The sequence below is a fragment of the Pelophylax lessonae genome (genome assembly GCF_965119305.1).
Source record: "Pelophylax lessonae genome assembly, chromosome: 7".
Classification (NCBI taxonomy): domain Eukaryota; kingdom Metazoa; phylum Chordata; class Amphibia; order Anura; family Ranidae; genus Pelophylax; species Pelophylax lessonae.
Genome location: NC_138774.1, coordinates 228297436 through 228316404, shown reverse-complemented (window position 1 = coordinate 228316404; position 18969 = coordinate 228297436). Strand labels below are relative to the sequence as shown.

General features: G+C 40.9%; 1 protein-coding gene across 1 annotated transcript in view; it reads left to right on the top strand.

The window, feature by feature from the left end:
* The first annotated feature begins 2171 nt into the window (after positions 1–2171).
* The window catches only part of ITIH6 (inter-alpha-trypsin inhibitor heavy chain family member 6), a 106698-nt gene continuing 89900 nt past the window's right edge, over positions 2172–18969 (top strand). Inside the window, exon 1 of the mRNA XM_082263922.1 lies at positions 2172–2478. Coding sequence (XP_082120048.1) covers positions 2374–2478 — 105 coding nt within the window. The 5' untranslated portion in view covers positions 2172–2373. The remainder of the gene's footprint in view (positions 2479–18969) is intronic.

Here is an 18969-nt window from a genome sequence, read left to right as displayed (position 1 = left end):
TCTGATCCCTGGAGCACCTCTTCCCAAAGGAAGGACCTATCCCCTGTCACTGCCTGAACAAAAGTCCATGGAGGAATATGTCAAGGACAACTTGGAAAGAGGTTTCATCCGACCATCTTCTTCTCCGGTAGGGGCAGGTGTCTTCTTTGTTCGAATAGAAGGATGGGAGTCTTCGACCATGCATAGACTATCGAGGGTTAAATCAGATCACTGTAAAAGACTCCTACCCGTTGCCTCTTATTCAAGAATTATTTGATGTACTTAAGGGAGCCATTATCTTCCCTAAGCTTGACCTTCGAGGGGCTTATAATCTAGTTTACATTAGAGAGGGAGGAGACAAGTGGAAGACAGCTTTCAACACCCGCAATGGACACTATGAATATCTGGTTATGCCATTTGGACTCTGTAACGCCCCCGCTGTCTTCCAACAGTTCATGAATGACATTTTCATGACTTCAGCAACAGTTTTGTGATAATCTACCTGGATGATATTTTAATTTTTTCCAAGACTCACCTAGAGCACTGCTCACATGTAAGGCAAGTATTACAGCGACAGAGAGAGAAAACCACCTTTATGCAAAGATTGAGTAATGCAGTTTTCATCAAAACCAGATATCTTTTCTTGGAGACATAATAAATAGTGTCGGTTTCCAAATGGACCCACAGAAACTCTCTGCTGTCTTGCAATGGCCCCAACCGACCACTTTGAAGAGACTCCAAAGCTTTCTAGGGTTTGCGAATTACTACAGGTGCTTCATTAAGGGTTTTGCTTCCATAGCTGCCCCCCTTACTGCTATGACTAGGAAAGGATCTGTTGCCTGCCCAATCTCCCTGACTACATTTTCGCCTGAATCCTCAGCACTCAAGCTTCACTTCGGACTTTACCTCACAGGTTCCTGACACTGACTCGGAGTCTCCGCTCTAATTGATCTTAAAGGTGTTCTATCGAGTTGAGGTCGGGACTCTGTGTAGTCCATTCAAGTTTCTCCACCCCAACCTTACTCATCCATGTCTTTATGAACCTTGCTTTCCCTCTGCTTTCCTATATCAAACTGACCACGCTAGGCATCAGAGCACATATATCCCAGCATAGTCAGTTTTCTGGCTGCGCTGGGAGAACGGCCAGCCTGTTCTCCACTGATCAGAGTTGTGCTGACCCCCCCTGCACAGCCTTTGACTGGGAAGATCAAAGTACTGCTGTTCCCATCCACGCCCCCCCCCCCCCCACAGCCCTCTAAGCCGCTATTACAGCTGAGAACAGAGGGTATGTGATCACTTATAAAAATAGAAAGAAAAAGTATTTATAATGTTTTCTTTATATATGGCTCTATATATACACAAATGTTTTGTACTGCATTTTTATTCTAAATTGAATGGGTTGTTTTACAAGGTACGAATTCACATATATAATAATTAAATAGAAGTAAAGGAATAAACCGCACCAGTCTAGTGTGATATGTTAACAACTCATTATTATGAAAATCCAATGTCAATCTACTCACAAAATTACACAATCAAGTGCATGTAACAGATCCAGTCCCAACACAGGGAATGTGTATATCTAAGGGGCACAGCTTACGCGTTTCAAGGGGCGAAGCCCTCTTCTTCAGAGCTCACGAATGTTTTGCCGTGTACTTCTATTCTAAATGAAATGGGTTATTTTACAGGGTAAGGGTTTGCATATACTTTAATTCTGCTTTAAAATGTTATATATATATATATATATATATATATATATATATATACTGTGTGTGTGTGTGTATATATATATATATAACATATATATTTACACACACTGCATAAACTTTTTTTTTTTTTACTGTTTTAAATAAGAATATTTTTTTTACCACTAAAACCAGTAAACCATAAAAAAAAAGATAAAGATTATATATAGCATATGGTGGTTTATGTAGGTACGCTCTAGAGACGTTATAGCTTTAACACCCCCTCTATGGTAACAAGACCAGTTGTCAAAGTTGACCCAACAGTAAATAAGTAAACCTAACTTCCAGCCATCCACCTTCTTGGCCTCTTTGATGTCCTGCTCCACGTTTGCCTTCATTTAAAGAGCTATTGACACACTTCAGAAAACTGGGCTGAACTTCAAAATATTTTGGTTTCATTTAGAGCAAAGGGGGAGGTTTGGAAGGAGCTGGCCTGGCTCCAATTAAGCGTCCTGAGCCTAACTCATCTGGACAATCATGGCTTGTAAAGGAATGAATGCATCTTTTATAGACCTTAACACCCAAAAGAAAAAATTCTCTAGGTTTAAAAGTGCAAAGGAAAGTCATTCCATCCAAAGTGAATTCAGAGAGCTGAGTCTTCCTCGTGACGCTCCACAGATCACTCAGTAAAAGTTTTTGACTGTCAGGTATGGAGAACTTATTAAGAAAGTTCATGATGCTACTGATGGGAATCCTATCCATTATTGACTTGTCTCTACAAGATCGGAACAGTCTAGAGAACCCCTATCTGAAGGTAAGCAAGCACATCGTATTATAGTTATAGTTAGTCTACTGTCTAGTTTTCATATGATTTTACTTTTTGGAGAGGCTAAAAAAAAGTTTCACTTTTTAAGAATGAGAAATGTTTCTTAATCTTGCATGAAATAAGACACCAATAATGGGTACTTTTGCCAAATCTAATTTTTGTAGCATTTTATAGACTATATAAACTCTATAAAATTCTTATTATGCTGCCTTAAATGTTGCACATATACTGTATTATAAAAAAAAATTGTGTATCTATATAAAAATAAAATTGTGTACCTATATCTCTATATATAAAAATATATACATTGTATCTGTGTGTGTGTATATACTATAATATATACTGTTTTATATACAGTGTGTGTGTGTGTGTGTGTGTGTGTATATATATATATATATTATATACTGTGTATACATACTTATACATATTACACATATGCACTGTATAGATTTAAAAAAAGATATATATTTATACTATATAGACTGTGTATGTATATATATATATATATATATATATATAAAAATAAATGTAGGTTTACAGCCTATATGGACCAAAGGGAAGGTATGTTTGCAAAAATATGTAACCAAGACGTGATTTTATTACATTACTTTAGGTTTAAAATAAGTAGCCATGTTTAACATGGTAAAGAAAATTATTTTTACACTGCAGTAACCCATACCAACCAATGACAGATCAAGGTATATTATAAATATAAGTATATATTACGTTCATTATCTACACCACTGAAAAGTTACATTTGATAGGTGTATTGAATTACTGTACTTTGCGTAACATCAGTAGTGCTTGGAATACCTTATTTATTGTCCAATAATGCCTAGCCTTATTTATTTGTTGTGCAATGGTGCCTAGCTAGAAAAAAAAAGTAAAAATGAGATAGATAGATAGATAGATAGATAGATAGATAGATAGATAGATAGATAGATAGATAGATAGATAGATAGATAGATAGATAGATAGATAGATAGATAGATAGATAGATAGATAGATAGTAGTATAGAGTCAGTAGACATAAAGCTTGACTTGGTTAGATAGAAAGATAGATACACAGGAAGACACACATTCTGTGTATACTGTAGGTACGATAGATAGATAGATAGATAGATAGATAGATAGATAGATAGATAGATAGATAGATAGATAGATAGATAGATAGATAGATAGATAGATAGATAGATAGATAGATAGATAGATAGATAGATAGATAGATAGATAGATAGATAGATAGATAGACAGACAGACAGACAGACAGATAGAATAAAGTAGAGGTGACGGACTTGTAACTTGGCTTTCAACAGAAAGTGGGGGGTGGTCCCACAGAAGTGGGACACGCCCAACCTGACAAGTTCACATGAACTGAAGAAGCCAAGCGCCCAACGATTAGTACGAGAGTCAATATTGTATATCTTTTTTTTTTTTTGACAGTGAAGTCACAACCAGTAGAAAGACAGAGTCCAATGCTTTTCGGGGGCAAGGGAACCTGACAAGTTCACATGAATAGAAAAAGCCAAGCACCAAATGATTAGTACGAACGTACATACTGTATATCTTTTATTTTGACAGTGAAGTCACAACCAGTAGAAAGACAGAGTCTAGTGAGTTTCAGGGGCCATTGAATCCCAGGGCGCATGTTTAATTGCTTGACTTCAAATGTGGACTATGATGAAACCTCCTGCATGGATATCTCAACCAGGAACATGTATAAATGTGTAGAGCTTAATGACTATATAGAAGCTTTGTAGATAGATAGATAGATAGATAATGTGGGGGACTTGAAGCTTGGCATTCTTCAGATACAGGTTGGTAGTAGTTCTTATTAATTGGTGGAGACACCCGCGGAAATGGGACACACCCAACTTCAGAAGTTCATGTGAACAGAAGAAACCAAGTATAGGTAAAATGGGTGATAACCGCACTAAACTCCTAAGTCGATGAGCAGCAACTTAAAGTGTGACAAACACATAAACAAAATAATATAAAAGTAAGCTGCGCTAAGAAGTGAATAATACTATATCACAAATATTATATCAGTGAATAAATAAAGTTACACAACAGATAGTCGTAAAATATACACCCAACATAGTAAAAATGCCCCCAAAAAATTGATTTCAGAAGTCATCAGAACGAGATTAGGACGGGCGGAGGAGCCGACCGGCCGGCGGCTTGTTACATACACGCTCTTCATTCACCGATATTGTGTGAATTTTATTCCTTTTTTTAAACTATTAAACCTAGCTGTTTTACACTATGGGATGTCTGTATATTTATTTACATATGTGATCTGGGGGATTGATGTCCACTCTATGAGATCCATCTTCATAACTGGAGGGATTGGATATCGAGTCATTAACATTGGATTGTCCTGGATCTTGAGTCATCTCCCTTTTCTTGGCTATAACCTTACTGTCATCTGGTAAGAGGTTGGCATTAATGGGTGATGGTTATTATCCACTATTGATGTAGTCCGGCTCACTTTCTGGATGGTCCATAATACTTTACCTTGCTCTTTTGCTATTGATTCTGGTAAGCAGTTCGTGCTTTCGGTGGTGGTTATCACCTTGGTTAATCACTATAGTTTTGGTAAGCAGATCATGCTTCCGGTGGTGGTCATCATCTCTTTTTGGCTTATTATTTCACAGTTCTGGTAAGCAGTTGGTACACTTGGTGGTGGGATATTGGTGCACTTTCTGCGGTACTTCCTTTGGTCCTATTACAATTCTGGTGTGAATAGTACCTTTTACACGTGCACTTTTGGGTTCCCTATTTTTGTATATGCATTATCAGTATTACGCTATGGGACCCTTTCTTTTTCCACATGTATGATCCAACGTTGTTTGAGGTCCTACGTTTTTGAGAACACAACTGATCAACCTAACGAGGGAGACATTTTGGTGTCATTTGGAATATCTTTGGCTCAATTTTCACCTAAATCTGGTAAGCAGATTGAATCACTTGAGGAGGCCCTATAGCTGTTGAAGATCTGTGTATATCAAAGAATACATCTTTATCTAGAGACTATTTGGGACTTTATATTTACATGTGTGAGCACTAGCACGTAATTTCAGCGCAGTTTATTATTATTAATTTATTTAATTCCATATAAATGGACTTCTGAAATCAATTTTTTAGGGGCATTTTTACTATGTTAGGTGTATATTTCACGACTATCTGTTGTGTAACTTTATTTATTCACTGATATAATATTTGTGATATAGTATTATTCACTTCTTCGCGCAGCTTACTTTTATATTATATTAGAAGAAACCAAGTGCCAAATGATCAATCCAAAAGTCCATATATCCTTTATTTTTGGCAGTGAAGTTACAACTAGTGGAAAGATAGCCAATGTGTTTTGGGGGCCAAGGAATTCCCCTTCATCAGAGTTTAGGTTTGGATGTTAGAGTTCAAATGTAGAAATCTTCTAAATGGATATCTCAACCAGGAACATGGACAGATATGTAGAGCTTAAAGACTATATAGCAGCGTTGCCGATAACTAGATAGATAGAGAGATTGATAGATAGACTGACAGTCCTAGATGGATCGAGTAATGAAATAAAGTAGAAGCGATTGACTTGAAGGTTGGCTTTCTCCAGATAAGGTTGGTAGTAGTTCTTATCAAATGGGGACTAGTTGCACAGAAGTAGGACACACTCAACTTGAGAAGTTCAGGTGAAGAGAAGAAACCAAGCGCCAAATGGTCAGTCTAAAAGTTCATATATCCTTTATTCTTGACTATACTTGAGTGAAGTAACAATCAGTTGAAGGACAGATGCCAACCTGTTTTGGCTGCCAAAGAATCCCCATTCTAGAGTTCAAATGTGGATTATGATGAAACCTGGATGGATATCTCAACCAGGAACAAAGACAGATGTGTAGCCTAATGAAGATATAGCAGCATTGCTGGTAACAAGATAGAAAGATGTATTTAGCGCCAACAGGATTTATATAGCACCAACAGCGTGAGGATAGAAAGTACAGTTACAATACAATTCAATACAGGAGGAATCAAAGGGTCCTGCTCGTTAGAGCTTACAATCTAGGATAGATAGATATAAATATAGACACAGAGAGAAAGAAAGATAGATATATTTTGTATATGTTTTACAAGCTGTTTTCCACAATTTCTGACAGTCATATATCTTCAATACTTTGCATACCAATAGTCTACTTAGAAGAAAAATGAATAGATAAACTTTTGTGAGTCAGGTATTCAAGGAGCCCCCGAAGGACAACAAGGATATGAAATTCTATTCCAAGTATCAGCAGAACAAGACTTCATGGTATATAAATCCTCACTGTAACGATTATATGCTAGGACAAGCATTTTATTGCAGTGTTCCTACATGGTAACATCCTGGGCGAGTGGTTTATATAGTATGGATTGGTTTTGGTGCATTGCTTTATATACTGTAGTTCTGTTCTATTGTGAAAACCACACTAAACATACAGAAAGTGGTTCTCATTTTGGAGCAGGGTGTATGTGAGTTTGTACAGTTTAAATGAATCCAGACAGGGACAAATAAACAGTGTTCCCAGCAAAGTTATGATGGTGGCGGAGTATGTAATTATAGCCCATTTGACTTTTTATCTCCTGAGTATTGCAAATTATTTCCTGTTGCATTCCCAGGCATGCCCAGTTCATATGATGCATGTTTACCAGTAAAGTCTCCTTGGCTGGCCCCAAGTGCCAATGTCAGAGCTATTTTGTAGCTGGCTGAGGGTTTTATAAGGTTTTGTACCATGGCAAGAATTGGTCAGTAAAGGGAAACAGGTGTCATTGGAGTTCCAGTTGAATAAAATGAAGACAAGAAATGACCCACCCCCTCCTTAAACCTTTGAAGACTTGCAAGCTTTTACAGGCAAATACAACTAATGTAAACTCATTGTAGACAGTTCCAAAATATTTTAATCATGCCATTATTTAAAGCAGAACTCCAGCCAAAAACAACATGATAATAATTCGTGCATTAAAAGATCAAATAACAAAACCAGCTTTTGTTGCAATGTTTATCTTCAATCCAGAGATGTCCTCAGTCTGAAGGCTTGCATCATTCAATTCACTTCCTATGAGTCTAGGTTGTCCTGGGCTTCTTCCTGCCTGGGACTGGACAGTGAACGGAAGAGCAGCATAGTGATGAGCTCATCTCTCTTTCACACTGCTCATGCCACCTATCAGTATGCTTCTTATTAGTATGTGAACTGATTGGTTCCTTGTACTTCTTCCTTCTATCACAATCCAGTCCTGCTGTACAGGGGCTGCATGTTCCCTTGGCTGGCTCCCTGTACCATGTGGCTCTCAATGACACCTTCAGACATATTTAGGTTTAGAGCTTTTAATCTCCTTCCTGGACTGCTGCTGCTACAGTGCATCTGAGTGTCAGTTCTAGAATCCCACTATCCACCTTGCAGCTTTTACAGGTGAAAAGTCTGAAGACATCATTGATGGTTGCATGGTACAGGATGTCAGTCAAATGGATACAGGCGTAAAGATCTATGTTGTTCTCTTGACCCAGGACCAGTAAAGATTTGTTTTCATTGTCACCATAAAGGACGTAATGAAGTGGGATTTGTGAACCCTCAAAATGCATTGGTTGTTACCCTTTACATCTTATTAAAAGCCCACAATGACTAATTTCGCCCTTCCTTACTTTGCTACTTATTCCTATACAACCCTCTGTTTCCTCTGTGTATTTACCAACCAAGAACATTTGATTGGTGGGCCACCCACAGCTTCATCCTTATACGCAATTTTCTAACTTCACTTTCTTTCCCATCTCTACTTCTTTACATGAATGTAACCAAGCACCCAATGGTGCTTACCATTATCTTCAAATCCAACACTGGATTTCTATCTTTAGGAAAAATTCAGAGTTCCCATATTCAAAATTGGTCTTTGCACATACTGTAAATGCCTGCACTCTCCGGGATCCCCCAGACTCATGTCCTTATTAAATATAATTTACCCTGAACCAGAGAGGGCCACACTCCTCTATTCCTTTTGTTCAGAATTGGGAGTGAGACCTTGTTAATGCTCTGAATCTGGTGGACTGAAGCCAAACCTGCTCAAGAATATAGAAATGGCATACAAGGTTCTCTTCACGGGGTATTTGGTGCCAGCACAATAAGCTCATGTCATTCTCTCATATTATCACGTACCTGGTGCTGGAGGCCAATGGAGAGAGAGAGCTTCCCTTGAGGCTAAGTTCCAGACCCCCCTGAGGATGAGAACAGGAGAGGCCAGGCCCAAAGTAGCACGGGTCGCCTGCTGGACTGTGTGCAGAAGGATCCAGAGTACAGCTGGAGTGCTGGAGTTGAATCAGCAGACAGGTGGCTCCCGTGAGGTGTTTGCAGGACTTGGATAATGCTGAGACTGGAACGTGGTCAGGTGGATAGCCAAGATCAGAAGCCAGGTGGATGTCAGAGCAAGCGTAGTCAGGTGGCTAGCCGAGGTCAAACACAGGAAGCAATCAGGAGACAGGTCAAGGACAAGCCGGGTCGGTAACAGGAAACAGGAACTGGAATATCACAAGGATAACACACTGGAGGAGCCGAAGATCAACCAGCAACTAAAATAACTGGCAGGCTTCCTTATATAGGCCCAGGTAAATTGCTGGTAGTGCTGCTGGGTCCTAAAGTCCTTCTCCTGCTAAGTTGCTGATAGCGCTGCTGGGTCCTAGAGCCCTTCTCCTGGTGTTTGTTCCCTGACACATATAGTGATAGATGTTTTAGAGGTTGTGGGCTTTGGGGTGGTGTGCTAAACATCCGTTGGTCCTCCCTAAGTTGACCGCATGCTGGTCTAGGATATTTGGCCTCCTTCAAACTTTTTTCCACATAGTTGTCCCAAAGGATGCAAAGATGGCCCTTCTGCACCATATGGTCTCAGGCCTTTTCATACTTTACCAGAGATAGGCCACATACTTATTTTTGCCCACTACTCAAGTGATTGCCAAAACTTGGAAGAAGCCCACAGTCCATTTTCCTGAGGTCAAAGAACAGATAAATTTGAAGCTGTTTAATGAGAAATTAATATCTTGAATATTTCACAACCTAAATACATAAATATATAAAAATATGGGACCCATGGCTTACCTTCGCCTTTCCAAACCTGTACTACTTATAGCACACATTCTGGGTCCTAGTTGTGGGCGGGTGGTGGGCTGCCTCGTGTGTGACCTAAGTGAGCAGCCGAGCCGACTTCCAACGTAACACTGACCTGGGCAATACAGGACTTTGCCTGTGACTTTCCCCGATATGTGGGTGATGGGCGGAGACTAACCCCAGAGCCACCCTCCTGGCTGTGTGATTTCCCCGTAACTCCCAGGGGTTCCAGACACTGGGCACCTTCTCCAGGCCCGACAGCCAGGGGACACCAGTAGAACTCAAGCTCACACTCTTCAGAGCAGCATTTTTACTGAATAAAGGTACCATGTGGTTGCATGTGCTAATGTTCTTTTCCTGAAAGCCTCAATTAATAATGGCTCCAATAGAACAATAGTTAGTAACAAAATGGATTCTTGGTCCCAGGCCCTGCCAATAGCTGCTCTTGTCCCTGCAGTTAGATGGGGAATTCTTCCTTGCTATTGATGAAGGAAACTGAGAAGTAGACCAGCTCAAAGGTTCCCTCTTCTCTCTCCTGGGACTAGGATGGGGGACCTCTGTGCACCCTACCCTCCCTCAGGAGGAGGGAGAGCAGGAGAACAGCAGATGATGTTGCCTATTCCTTCCCCAGTCTGCCAACCTCCCAACTTAGTCTCCCAGCCTTATCCCAGGGGAGGAGGCACCTTATAGGGGACTCCACTTTACCACCTACCTACACAGTCCCGAGATTAAGGGGGGACCTACCCTTGTTTTTTCTTCCATCCCCACTTCCCTACTGGTCCTATCTTTGCCTCTTATTCACACAGTCTAACTCCCCTCCCCTTTTTTTCTGTTTTTTTTTTTTTTTACCCCCTATGAGTTTTTTCCATTTCTCACTTCCTAGGGGGCCTCAGAACCTGCCCTCCCCAGACTCTTCCCCCTTTCATTACTTTGTTTGGACCCATGGACATCCATGCAGGCTTACTTTGCTAACTAAGGCTGGCCATACACTATACAATTTTCTTGTCAACTTTCTTTTAGATTTACCAAAACCATGTAATATAGGGTCAAACCTAAACACTTTCAATTTGTATGCAGTCAGGCAGGCCCTTGCCCTACATAGTTTAAGGTAAATCTAAAGGAAATTGAATAAGAAAATTGTATAGTGTATGGCCAGCCTAAGGCTATCTGTCCTCAGATGAAACAGATGAGACATGAGATAGTAAGGGCCCTGTAAATTTGCCTCTAAATCCGACTCTGTATTCCTACACTATTATCTGTTAATTTCACCAGATACATCAGACCTTGCATGGGCAATCTTGTTATTTCTACAAAAATTCCAGTAAAACAACTGAATCAGAAAAAACTGTACTGGAATGATTCAATCATTGTGGTGCTCTAATTTTCCAATACCCCCAAAATATGTCTGGGGACTCTTTGGGGTACCCCTGCTGCCTCCAAAAAGTTCAGAATTTAGACTCTCTCTCCTTGTCCAATTAAAGGGTCCACCTCTCCTACAATACATGGCTATTTTTTGAAATGGTAAAAGTGAACAGTCCTACATCTAGGATATCCCAACCAACCTTTAAAAAAAAACAGACCTGTGCATATCACAGAGTGAATATTCCATAAAAGTCATGGATAATTCTCTGTTTACTAGAATGACGGAAAATCTTTTCACATCACTTGCACATTTTTGTCTGGATATACTTACCCCTTCCTGTTATCTTTGTGGGTAGAACATTTTCAAAGTTTTTTTTCTGAATAAATAATGTATTTTCATTACTTTTCAAATTACCACTATTGGAACTATTAAATAAAGCAAAGGGCAATGTGTAATGTCATGCAACTCACACTAAGCAATCAGAATGTATCTTTCACTGACGTGACTTCAGAATATTTAATCAATTTATTTAATATAGTAATTTTTTTTTTCTGGTTTAATACAAGCATTTATATAGTGCCTACAATTTACATAGTATCTGTAAACGTTTTAGGTCTAGTATTAGTAAAACTAAAATCTAGACAGACAGCTCTGTATTCCTGAATATCATTAAATGCATTTTTAAAACTGTTATAGTATGTGAATTTGACCTAGTATCAGCTTTTTGCAACCCCCTATACAGCAGAGTGACAGAGAGATAAGCTAATCGAGCTACTGCTTTCTTCTTTCACTACAGTACACAGTCACAGCCTGAGCAGGTTGTGAGTAGGTTGAACCAGTCAGTTAGGTACTGTTCCAGTCAAGAAAGGTGGGAGTTATTTCTCTTTCTGCTTCCTTGATCTTTTTGGCGGGTTCTGCTGTTAGTCCGGTCTACTTATCCTGTATCATATAAATTGAGACAACAATCCAGCAAAAGTGGTCAGCCCCTAGAGACAGTTTGGAGTGACAGGATCCCCGGAGAGTCAATAAAGTTCCAGTGCAGTTGTGAGTTGTAAGGCCCGTAGGGGATTGAGACGTACAATGAAACCCGTGGGAGCAGGAGAAGGTTGCTCACTATGGCCTGCATGTAGAGACTTTTAACTTGGGGTTCGCCCTAAAGACACCAGTGCTTGAGATATGCCTCTGATGGACTATGTTTACAGGACTGCAACTTTGCAGGTATCCTGGGGCAGCACACGAGCCTGTAGCCATAGTTAGGGAACTAGGAAAGTATCATGTATTGACTGTTGGACTATGAAATGTGTGCTTTTGCACTTTTTCCAAGTAAAGTATTGAAACGTCCTTGCCTGGTCTGAAATTACTAAAGTAACCGGGACACACATCTTAGCACATTGGGGAATGAAGACATCGAGTATCGGACACTGGCTTAGCTTTTCCCTCCAAAATGCAAGTTATAGAGAAGAATTGTACATTGTCACAGGGAACCGAGAGTTAACTGAAGAACAGTAGCAGTGTCAGTGTACATGGTGTACGTTCAGCTCTAATTGTACAGGTCCACCTTGAGGTTGGGTATTCCCCCAAGGCAACCTCAGCCTGGTTCCTAGGCATTGGTAAATATGGCACAAAGTAAAGGTAGTCCAAGTGTGTGTGTGTAGGGTGATCCTGTACAAAGTGCCTAACGTAGCCCAGAAGAACTCATGTGGCCTTTTATGTGACCCAGTACTTGGCAACCAACAAGTTAATGGGGATACCTGAAGGACATGACTAACCACCCATCTACCCTGTAGGCCCAGCCTAACTGAACCGCCTGCCTACACAATGCAAGACCTGTATGTGCTACATGGCTTCAGCAAACCAAAATCAGGTCCCCTACCCTGCTAGACAAGGGCTGTGAAAACAGAGAGGCTCAAGGTAAGAGGTGTAATCCTGAGGACAGGTGGGACTGGGTGCTAGCCCCGGCTTGCATCAGTGTATACAACTTGGGAAAGAAATTGGCTGCACACCTCTGCCGGTCCAATAGATTTATTTAAACATGTATAAAACTGCTACCAGGACAAGGGCACAGACCATTAAAAGGTTGACGCGTTTCACACTACCAACGTGGCTCTTCAAAACTTTAGACAAAGACAATGGCTCTGCTGTGTGGCAAAGCGGTGTAAATCTCAGAACTGGATGAACTTAAATACAAATCTTTTGGCAGCTGTTTTTTCTGGTATTTGGCTTTCAAGCAAACCTGTGGCCATAAAACACTTTCTTAGACAACTCTCATCCTCCTTAGCAGGCACCCCCTTAAGCACTTGCATGTCAGTTTCTATCTCCTGTAAATCACACAGGGCTCTAAAACCTGAGGTCATGCTATTATACAAATAGAGACAAGCTTAAAAGGTTGCAGACCTTGCCATGCCCCCTCTTGTTTTATATGCCTTGGTATTGGTCCATTATTATGATTATTATTATGATCAACAACCTCAGTAGTTATTAAGGTAAGTAAGGTGCAGGAACCAGAAAGGGCATGCTATAGTTGGAGACTAGAGTTGGGCAAATGGTTGAGTCCGAACCTTGGCTGTTCGCCCATTTGAGGAACACCAGAATTGTCATGGCATTCGACCATTTGTTGGGCTTGAAGAATGATCACAATGCACAGTCCAACCACTCAGTGCATTGAAAGCTCAGATTGGCTGAAGCAATTAAAGGTTTGCCCAATCAGGGCATATAGCACTGTCAGAGCCATGATTGGATACTGTCATGATGACTCTATCCAATCATGGCTCATTGCTCTTAGTCCTTCCCCACACTATAAAACTATTTTTTCAATAGCGGCCATTTGCAGTGTTATATTGGAGTGGAGAGAGATCAAACAGGGCTCTGTTTAGTGCTGCTAGTGAGTTAGTGTGCTATAGTATGCTATTGTGATTCTATTGTCAGTATAGAATATCAGTTTACTGTGAATCTAGTGATAGTTCAGTCAGTGTGAGTGTAGTGCCACCATTCATTTTTACTTTAGTGTCAGTTTAGTGTGAATCTAGTAATAATTTAGTGTGAGTGTAGTGCGACCGTTCATTTTTACTTAAGTGTCAGTTTATTTTGTCAGGGCAGATTTCCTGCAGTATACTTCAGTGTGTTAGTGCATGTTTAACGCAGTATATTTTAGTGTGTTAGTGCATGTTTAATGCAGTATATTTCAGTGCATTACTGCACATTTAACGCAGTATATTTCAGGGCATTAATGCACATTTAATGCAGTATATTTCAAAGTGTTATTGCCCATTTATGCAATATATTTTGGTGTGTTAGTGAATGTTTAACACAGTACATTTTAGCGCATTACTGCAAGTCTAACGCAGTATATTTTAGTGCGTTACTGCAAGTTTAACGCAGTATCTTTCAGTACGTTACTGCACGTTTAATGCAGTATATTTTAGTGCATTAGTGCACGTTTAATGCAGTATATTTCAGAGCAGTATATTTCAGTGTATTTCTGCCTGTTTACCGCAGTATATTGCAGTGCGTCAGTGCAATGTTACTGCAGTATATTGTAGTGTGTCAGTGAAGTGTGTCTGTGTAGTGCAGTGTTTTGTTTTTGTTTTCTTTTTTCTTCCGTGATGTTTGAGACCAATTTAGACCTGGATAGAGAGCATTTTAAGTCACTATGGGACTGTGATGTGCATCTGCTGTGTGGTTGGCCGGGCTGGATACAAGTGCTCCTCAGGTCTAAGCCCCTATTCTTTGTTGTTGCTGCGTTTCATGTCCTATGCTTCTTATGTGTTTGATAACTTTGTTTACATGCATATCATTACAATTGGTGCTGGATCTGCACAAAGCCCCATCCCCTCTTTGATGCCGCATGGGGGCCACCGGCCTGTCCATCGACGGATGGATGGTATGGTGGCTGGTCTCTCCTGGCTATGGGCTGGCTGTTTCCATCTTGTGAGCGCGGTCTCTGGCTCTGCTTCCGCTCACGGCTGTTCTCAGCCTGTGATTGGTCGCCGTCCCGTTTGCCCCCCCCTTTCGCTGCCCACAGCCACATCATGCGCCGCTGGGTGGACGCTATCCTCCTTTCTGTGGCCGCACGTCGTGCCTTCATCCCGGGGGGTGTTTTTGGAGCCCTCCCATCAGCTCTGCCATTATTGGCTGCTGCCTCAGGACTCCCTCAATTAAACACTGATTGGCTTATTCTCAAGCCATGACTGCCTATATAATCCATTGAATTCTTGTGTAGCTTCAGTTCTATTTGGAGTGAAATTGGTATACATATATGTGCATGTGGCTGCAACTCTGGTAGGTGCTTATACTATTTCGTTTTATATGTAATGTGCCTATTAGTTTCCTGTAAAATGATTATATCCAGATTGACTTATACCTTACTATGCTTTGTTTTTGATCTTGACTCCACTTTTAGCATATCCCAATTTGGACATTCGGATTAGCATTCGGTCAATATATGACCGAATGCTAATCCGGATATTGACTACACCAATATGCTCACTGTCCTAGATGTAAGTGTTCCTAAATTTCTCATACTCGAATACCATACTGTCAATTAGTGTTTGTATATTTTATCTTTTTTATTCTTGAAAAGTAATACATAATACAAAGATGTGAACTATATGTGGCATCACTCCCTTTGGTGGGGACTCTGGATGGATGGCCATATTTTTGGTTCACCTTTAGGTCAACACAGACATTTTTGCACTCATTGGTTTTAAAATATTTCTTGGGCTGATCCTGTATGTGGAGGGTCCCGCTCGAGTCTAGTTAGTTTCATCCTATGGTGCATATCATAGTCCAATATATTGAATGCATAGATGTACTTTTGCTATATCTATATACGTTGTACTCATTATTGTGTTTTGCATTTTAGAACAACTATTTAAATATATATATATATATATATAAGCATCTCTGAAGAAGAGCATAACCTTGAAGTCTGGAAATGCTTCAGATATCTCACCTCTTGTTTATTGTTTGTCATAGAGGTTCTTTCAATACCATTATGACCCCATATCCACATACATCATAGCAACAACATTTTTTTCATGTCCCTGTGTCCCTTTGGACAATTTTATTACTGTGATAAATAAAATTTATATTTTATTATATATTTATATACTCATGCTCTTTTTGTGCTTGTTGTCTGAGACTGCCTATAATAGCCCCACCTTTTGGAGGATCTTCTTTGTTCTACATTTATTGGGATGATGGCATTCCTTCAGCTCCCCACCACTTCTCTTTTTGTGTCTGTGTAGTGAGTACTCAAGTAAAAAGCACCAAACACCACTTTCCATTGATTAAAGTGCATCCATGTACACATTTCCACATCTTTATCACATTTGGTTAATAAACACATTATCCATCCCCCCCATCATGTCTTGGAGACCAAGAAGGAGTGGCAGATGTTCCCATGGCACTATGAGGGGGCCAGCAGAGTATGTGTCCACAGGAAAAGGTGGACGTGGTCAGTCCTCAGGCAGAGCATAATTTCCTCTGTTTATTGATGTTCCCTGTGCTATCCAGCCACATCATGCAGAGGAGGTGGTGGACTGGCTAACTAAACTATCCTCATCCACCATCACCCAAGCAGAGCCTAGTGCGCAGTCCACGGCAGCTGCCAGAGTGACTTGTTCTACCTCCTTGTCCACAGCTAATCCTGCCATAGCCCCAGCATCAGCCATGGAGGAGTCAGCTGAGTTATTTGAACACAGCGTCAGCCACTTGCTTCTTGGCGATGCACAGCCATTACTTGATTCAGATCTTGGTTCTGAGGTTGAGGAAGAACACTGGTAAACAACAAATTGGCATTCATGTTCCCCCAGCCTGTCTCCAGTGATAATGAGGATGGAGGGAATGATGATGATTAGGTCACTGACGTGACTTGGGTGGCGGATAGAGCAGATGACAAAAGTGAGGGTGATGCACAACCCCAGCGAGGCAGCCATCATGAAAGAGTAGAGAGCAGCCACCCTAATCTACCAGATTGTGGAACTGTTATCTCCTGGCCCACTTCCAACAGCTTAACGGTTTGGGCCTTTTTTAGCACTGTTGCAATTTGCAAACTTTGCCTCAAGCACATCAAGTGTGGCAAAAACACCAGCCATTTGGGTACCACATGCTTGACAAGGCATTTAACCTCCTACCACTCAGCCCATTATCAAGAGCACCTGAAAGCCACACAAAAGGGATGCAATTCTGCTCCTCCTCACTCCTCACCTCAGTCTACCCCCGCTATACCTCATGACCACTCAGCAGCCTCCACTGACAGGGATGATGGTAGAGCAAAGGGTGTCCCAGTCCTTGCAGCACATCTGCCAGTGGCACACCACTAGCTGTAGACTAAAGCAGGCAAATTTCTCTGCCCCATCTGCTACAGCGAAAAAAAATGCAGTCACTCATACCCACATACCCAGCATTCAAGTTTGTCAAAGCTGCTGGCTTTACAACTCCTGCCTTTCTGTCTGGTAAATTTGAACCCCCTTCTGGAAATTTGCAGAATGTGCTGTACCACAATGGCAGGTTCCAGCTTTGTACCATCATGTTGAAGGCAATGTTGTGGCATTGTTGGGCAAGGCAGTCAGCCGCAAGGTCCACGTTACAGCTGACATGTGGTCCAGCAAGCATAGCCAGGGATAATATATTTAGTTCATAGCACACTGGGTAATTCTGCTTGCAACTTGGAAGGATGCAGGATAGGGCTCAGTGCTGCAGTTTGTTGTGCCACCACGTCTCGATACAACTAGTGGTGATGATGCAAGATTTGTCAGCTCCACTTCCTCCTTCTTTTCCTTCATGCCCTCCTCTGCTGAATTGTCCTATGAACCACAAGAACCCCCTAAGCGTCAAGGGGTTATTCAATGAGTCAGGCTAAAATATGCCATGCAGTTCTTCAGCTGGTGTGTCTAGGGGACAAAAGCAGAGATTATTTCAGCTCTGGAGAGGCAGGCCCATAGGTTGTTTACGCCATGCCAGCGGGAGCCAGGAATGGTGGTGTATGATAATGGCATAAACCTCCTGTCTGCCCTTAGACAGGGAAAGTTGACACATGTGCCATGCCTGGCACATGTCCTCAATTTGGGGATGCAGCGTTTCTTAACCAATTACGGACCGCCGTATATAGCTGCCATAACCCCGGTATTTTTTTAAACGGCGGGCGGTTCGCTTTGACATAAAAGTGGTCCCAGCGGTGAATTCGCCATGTGAAAAAGGTGCCAAACCCCCTTCCACCGCTTCCCGGTCATTTTCCCCACTTACCAGAGCCATCAGTAGCTGGGGAAAACGATCCGGTCCTCTCCCCCTCTAGACAGGAATTAGAGTGAGGGCAAGCTGGCCCCTACTTGACTCTATGGCCTTAGAGGCATATGTTACTTCCTCCCAATGGCCTTAAAGAAAAAAATACTTTTTTTTTTCTTTGTAGTGTAGATGTGAGATCTGAGGTCTTTTTCACCCCAGATCTCACATTAAAGAGGACCTGTCCTGCTTATTTCTATTACAAGGGATGTTTACATTCCTTGTAATAGGAATAAAAGTGATCCAAATTTTTTTTTTAAAGGGACAGTGTATCTCCATATAGATAAAAAAAAAAAAAAAAGGTAAAATAAGAAAAGAAAAAAAAAATGTAAAGTGCACTGTCTCTCTGAGCTCGCACGCAGAAGTGAACGCATACGCAAGTCACCCCCACATATGTAAACCCTTGACCTCCTCTGTAACTACAAACAGGTAACCTGTAAATATATTTAAATTGTCGCCTATGGAGATTTTTAGGTATCAATGTTTGTCGCCATTCCACGAGCGTGCGCAATTTTGAAGCATGAGAAGTTGGGTATCTATTTACTCGACGTAACATTATCTTTCACATTATAGAAAAAAATTGGGCTAATGTTACTGTTTAGTTTTTTTTTTATATTTTTAAAAAAAAAAAAAAATGGGTTTGAAAGACAGCTGCGCAAATACTGCGTGACAAAAAATATTGCAATGACCGCCATTATATTCGCCAGAGTCTTTGCT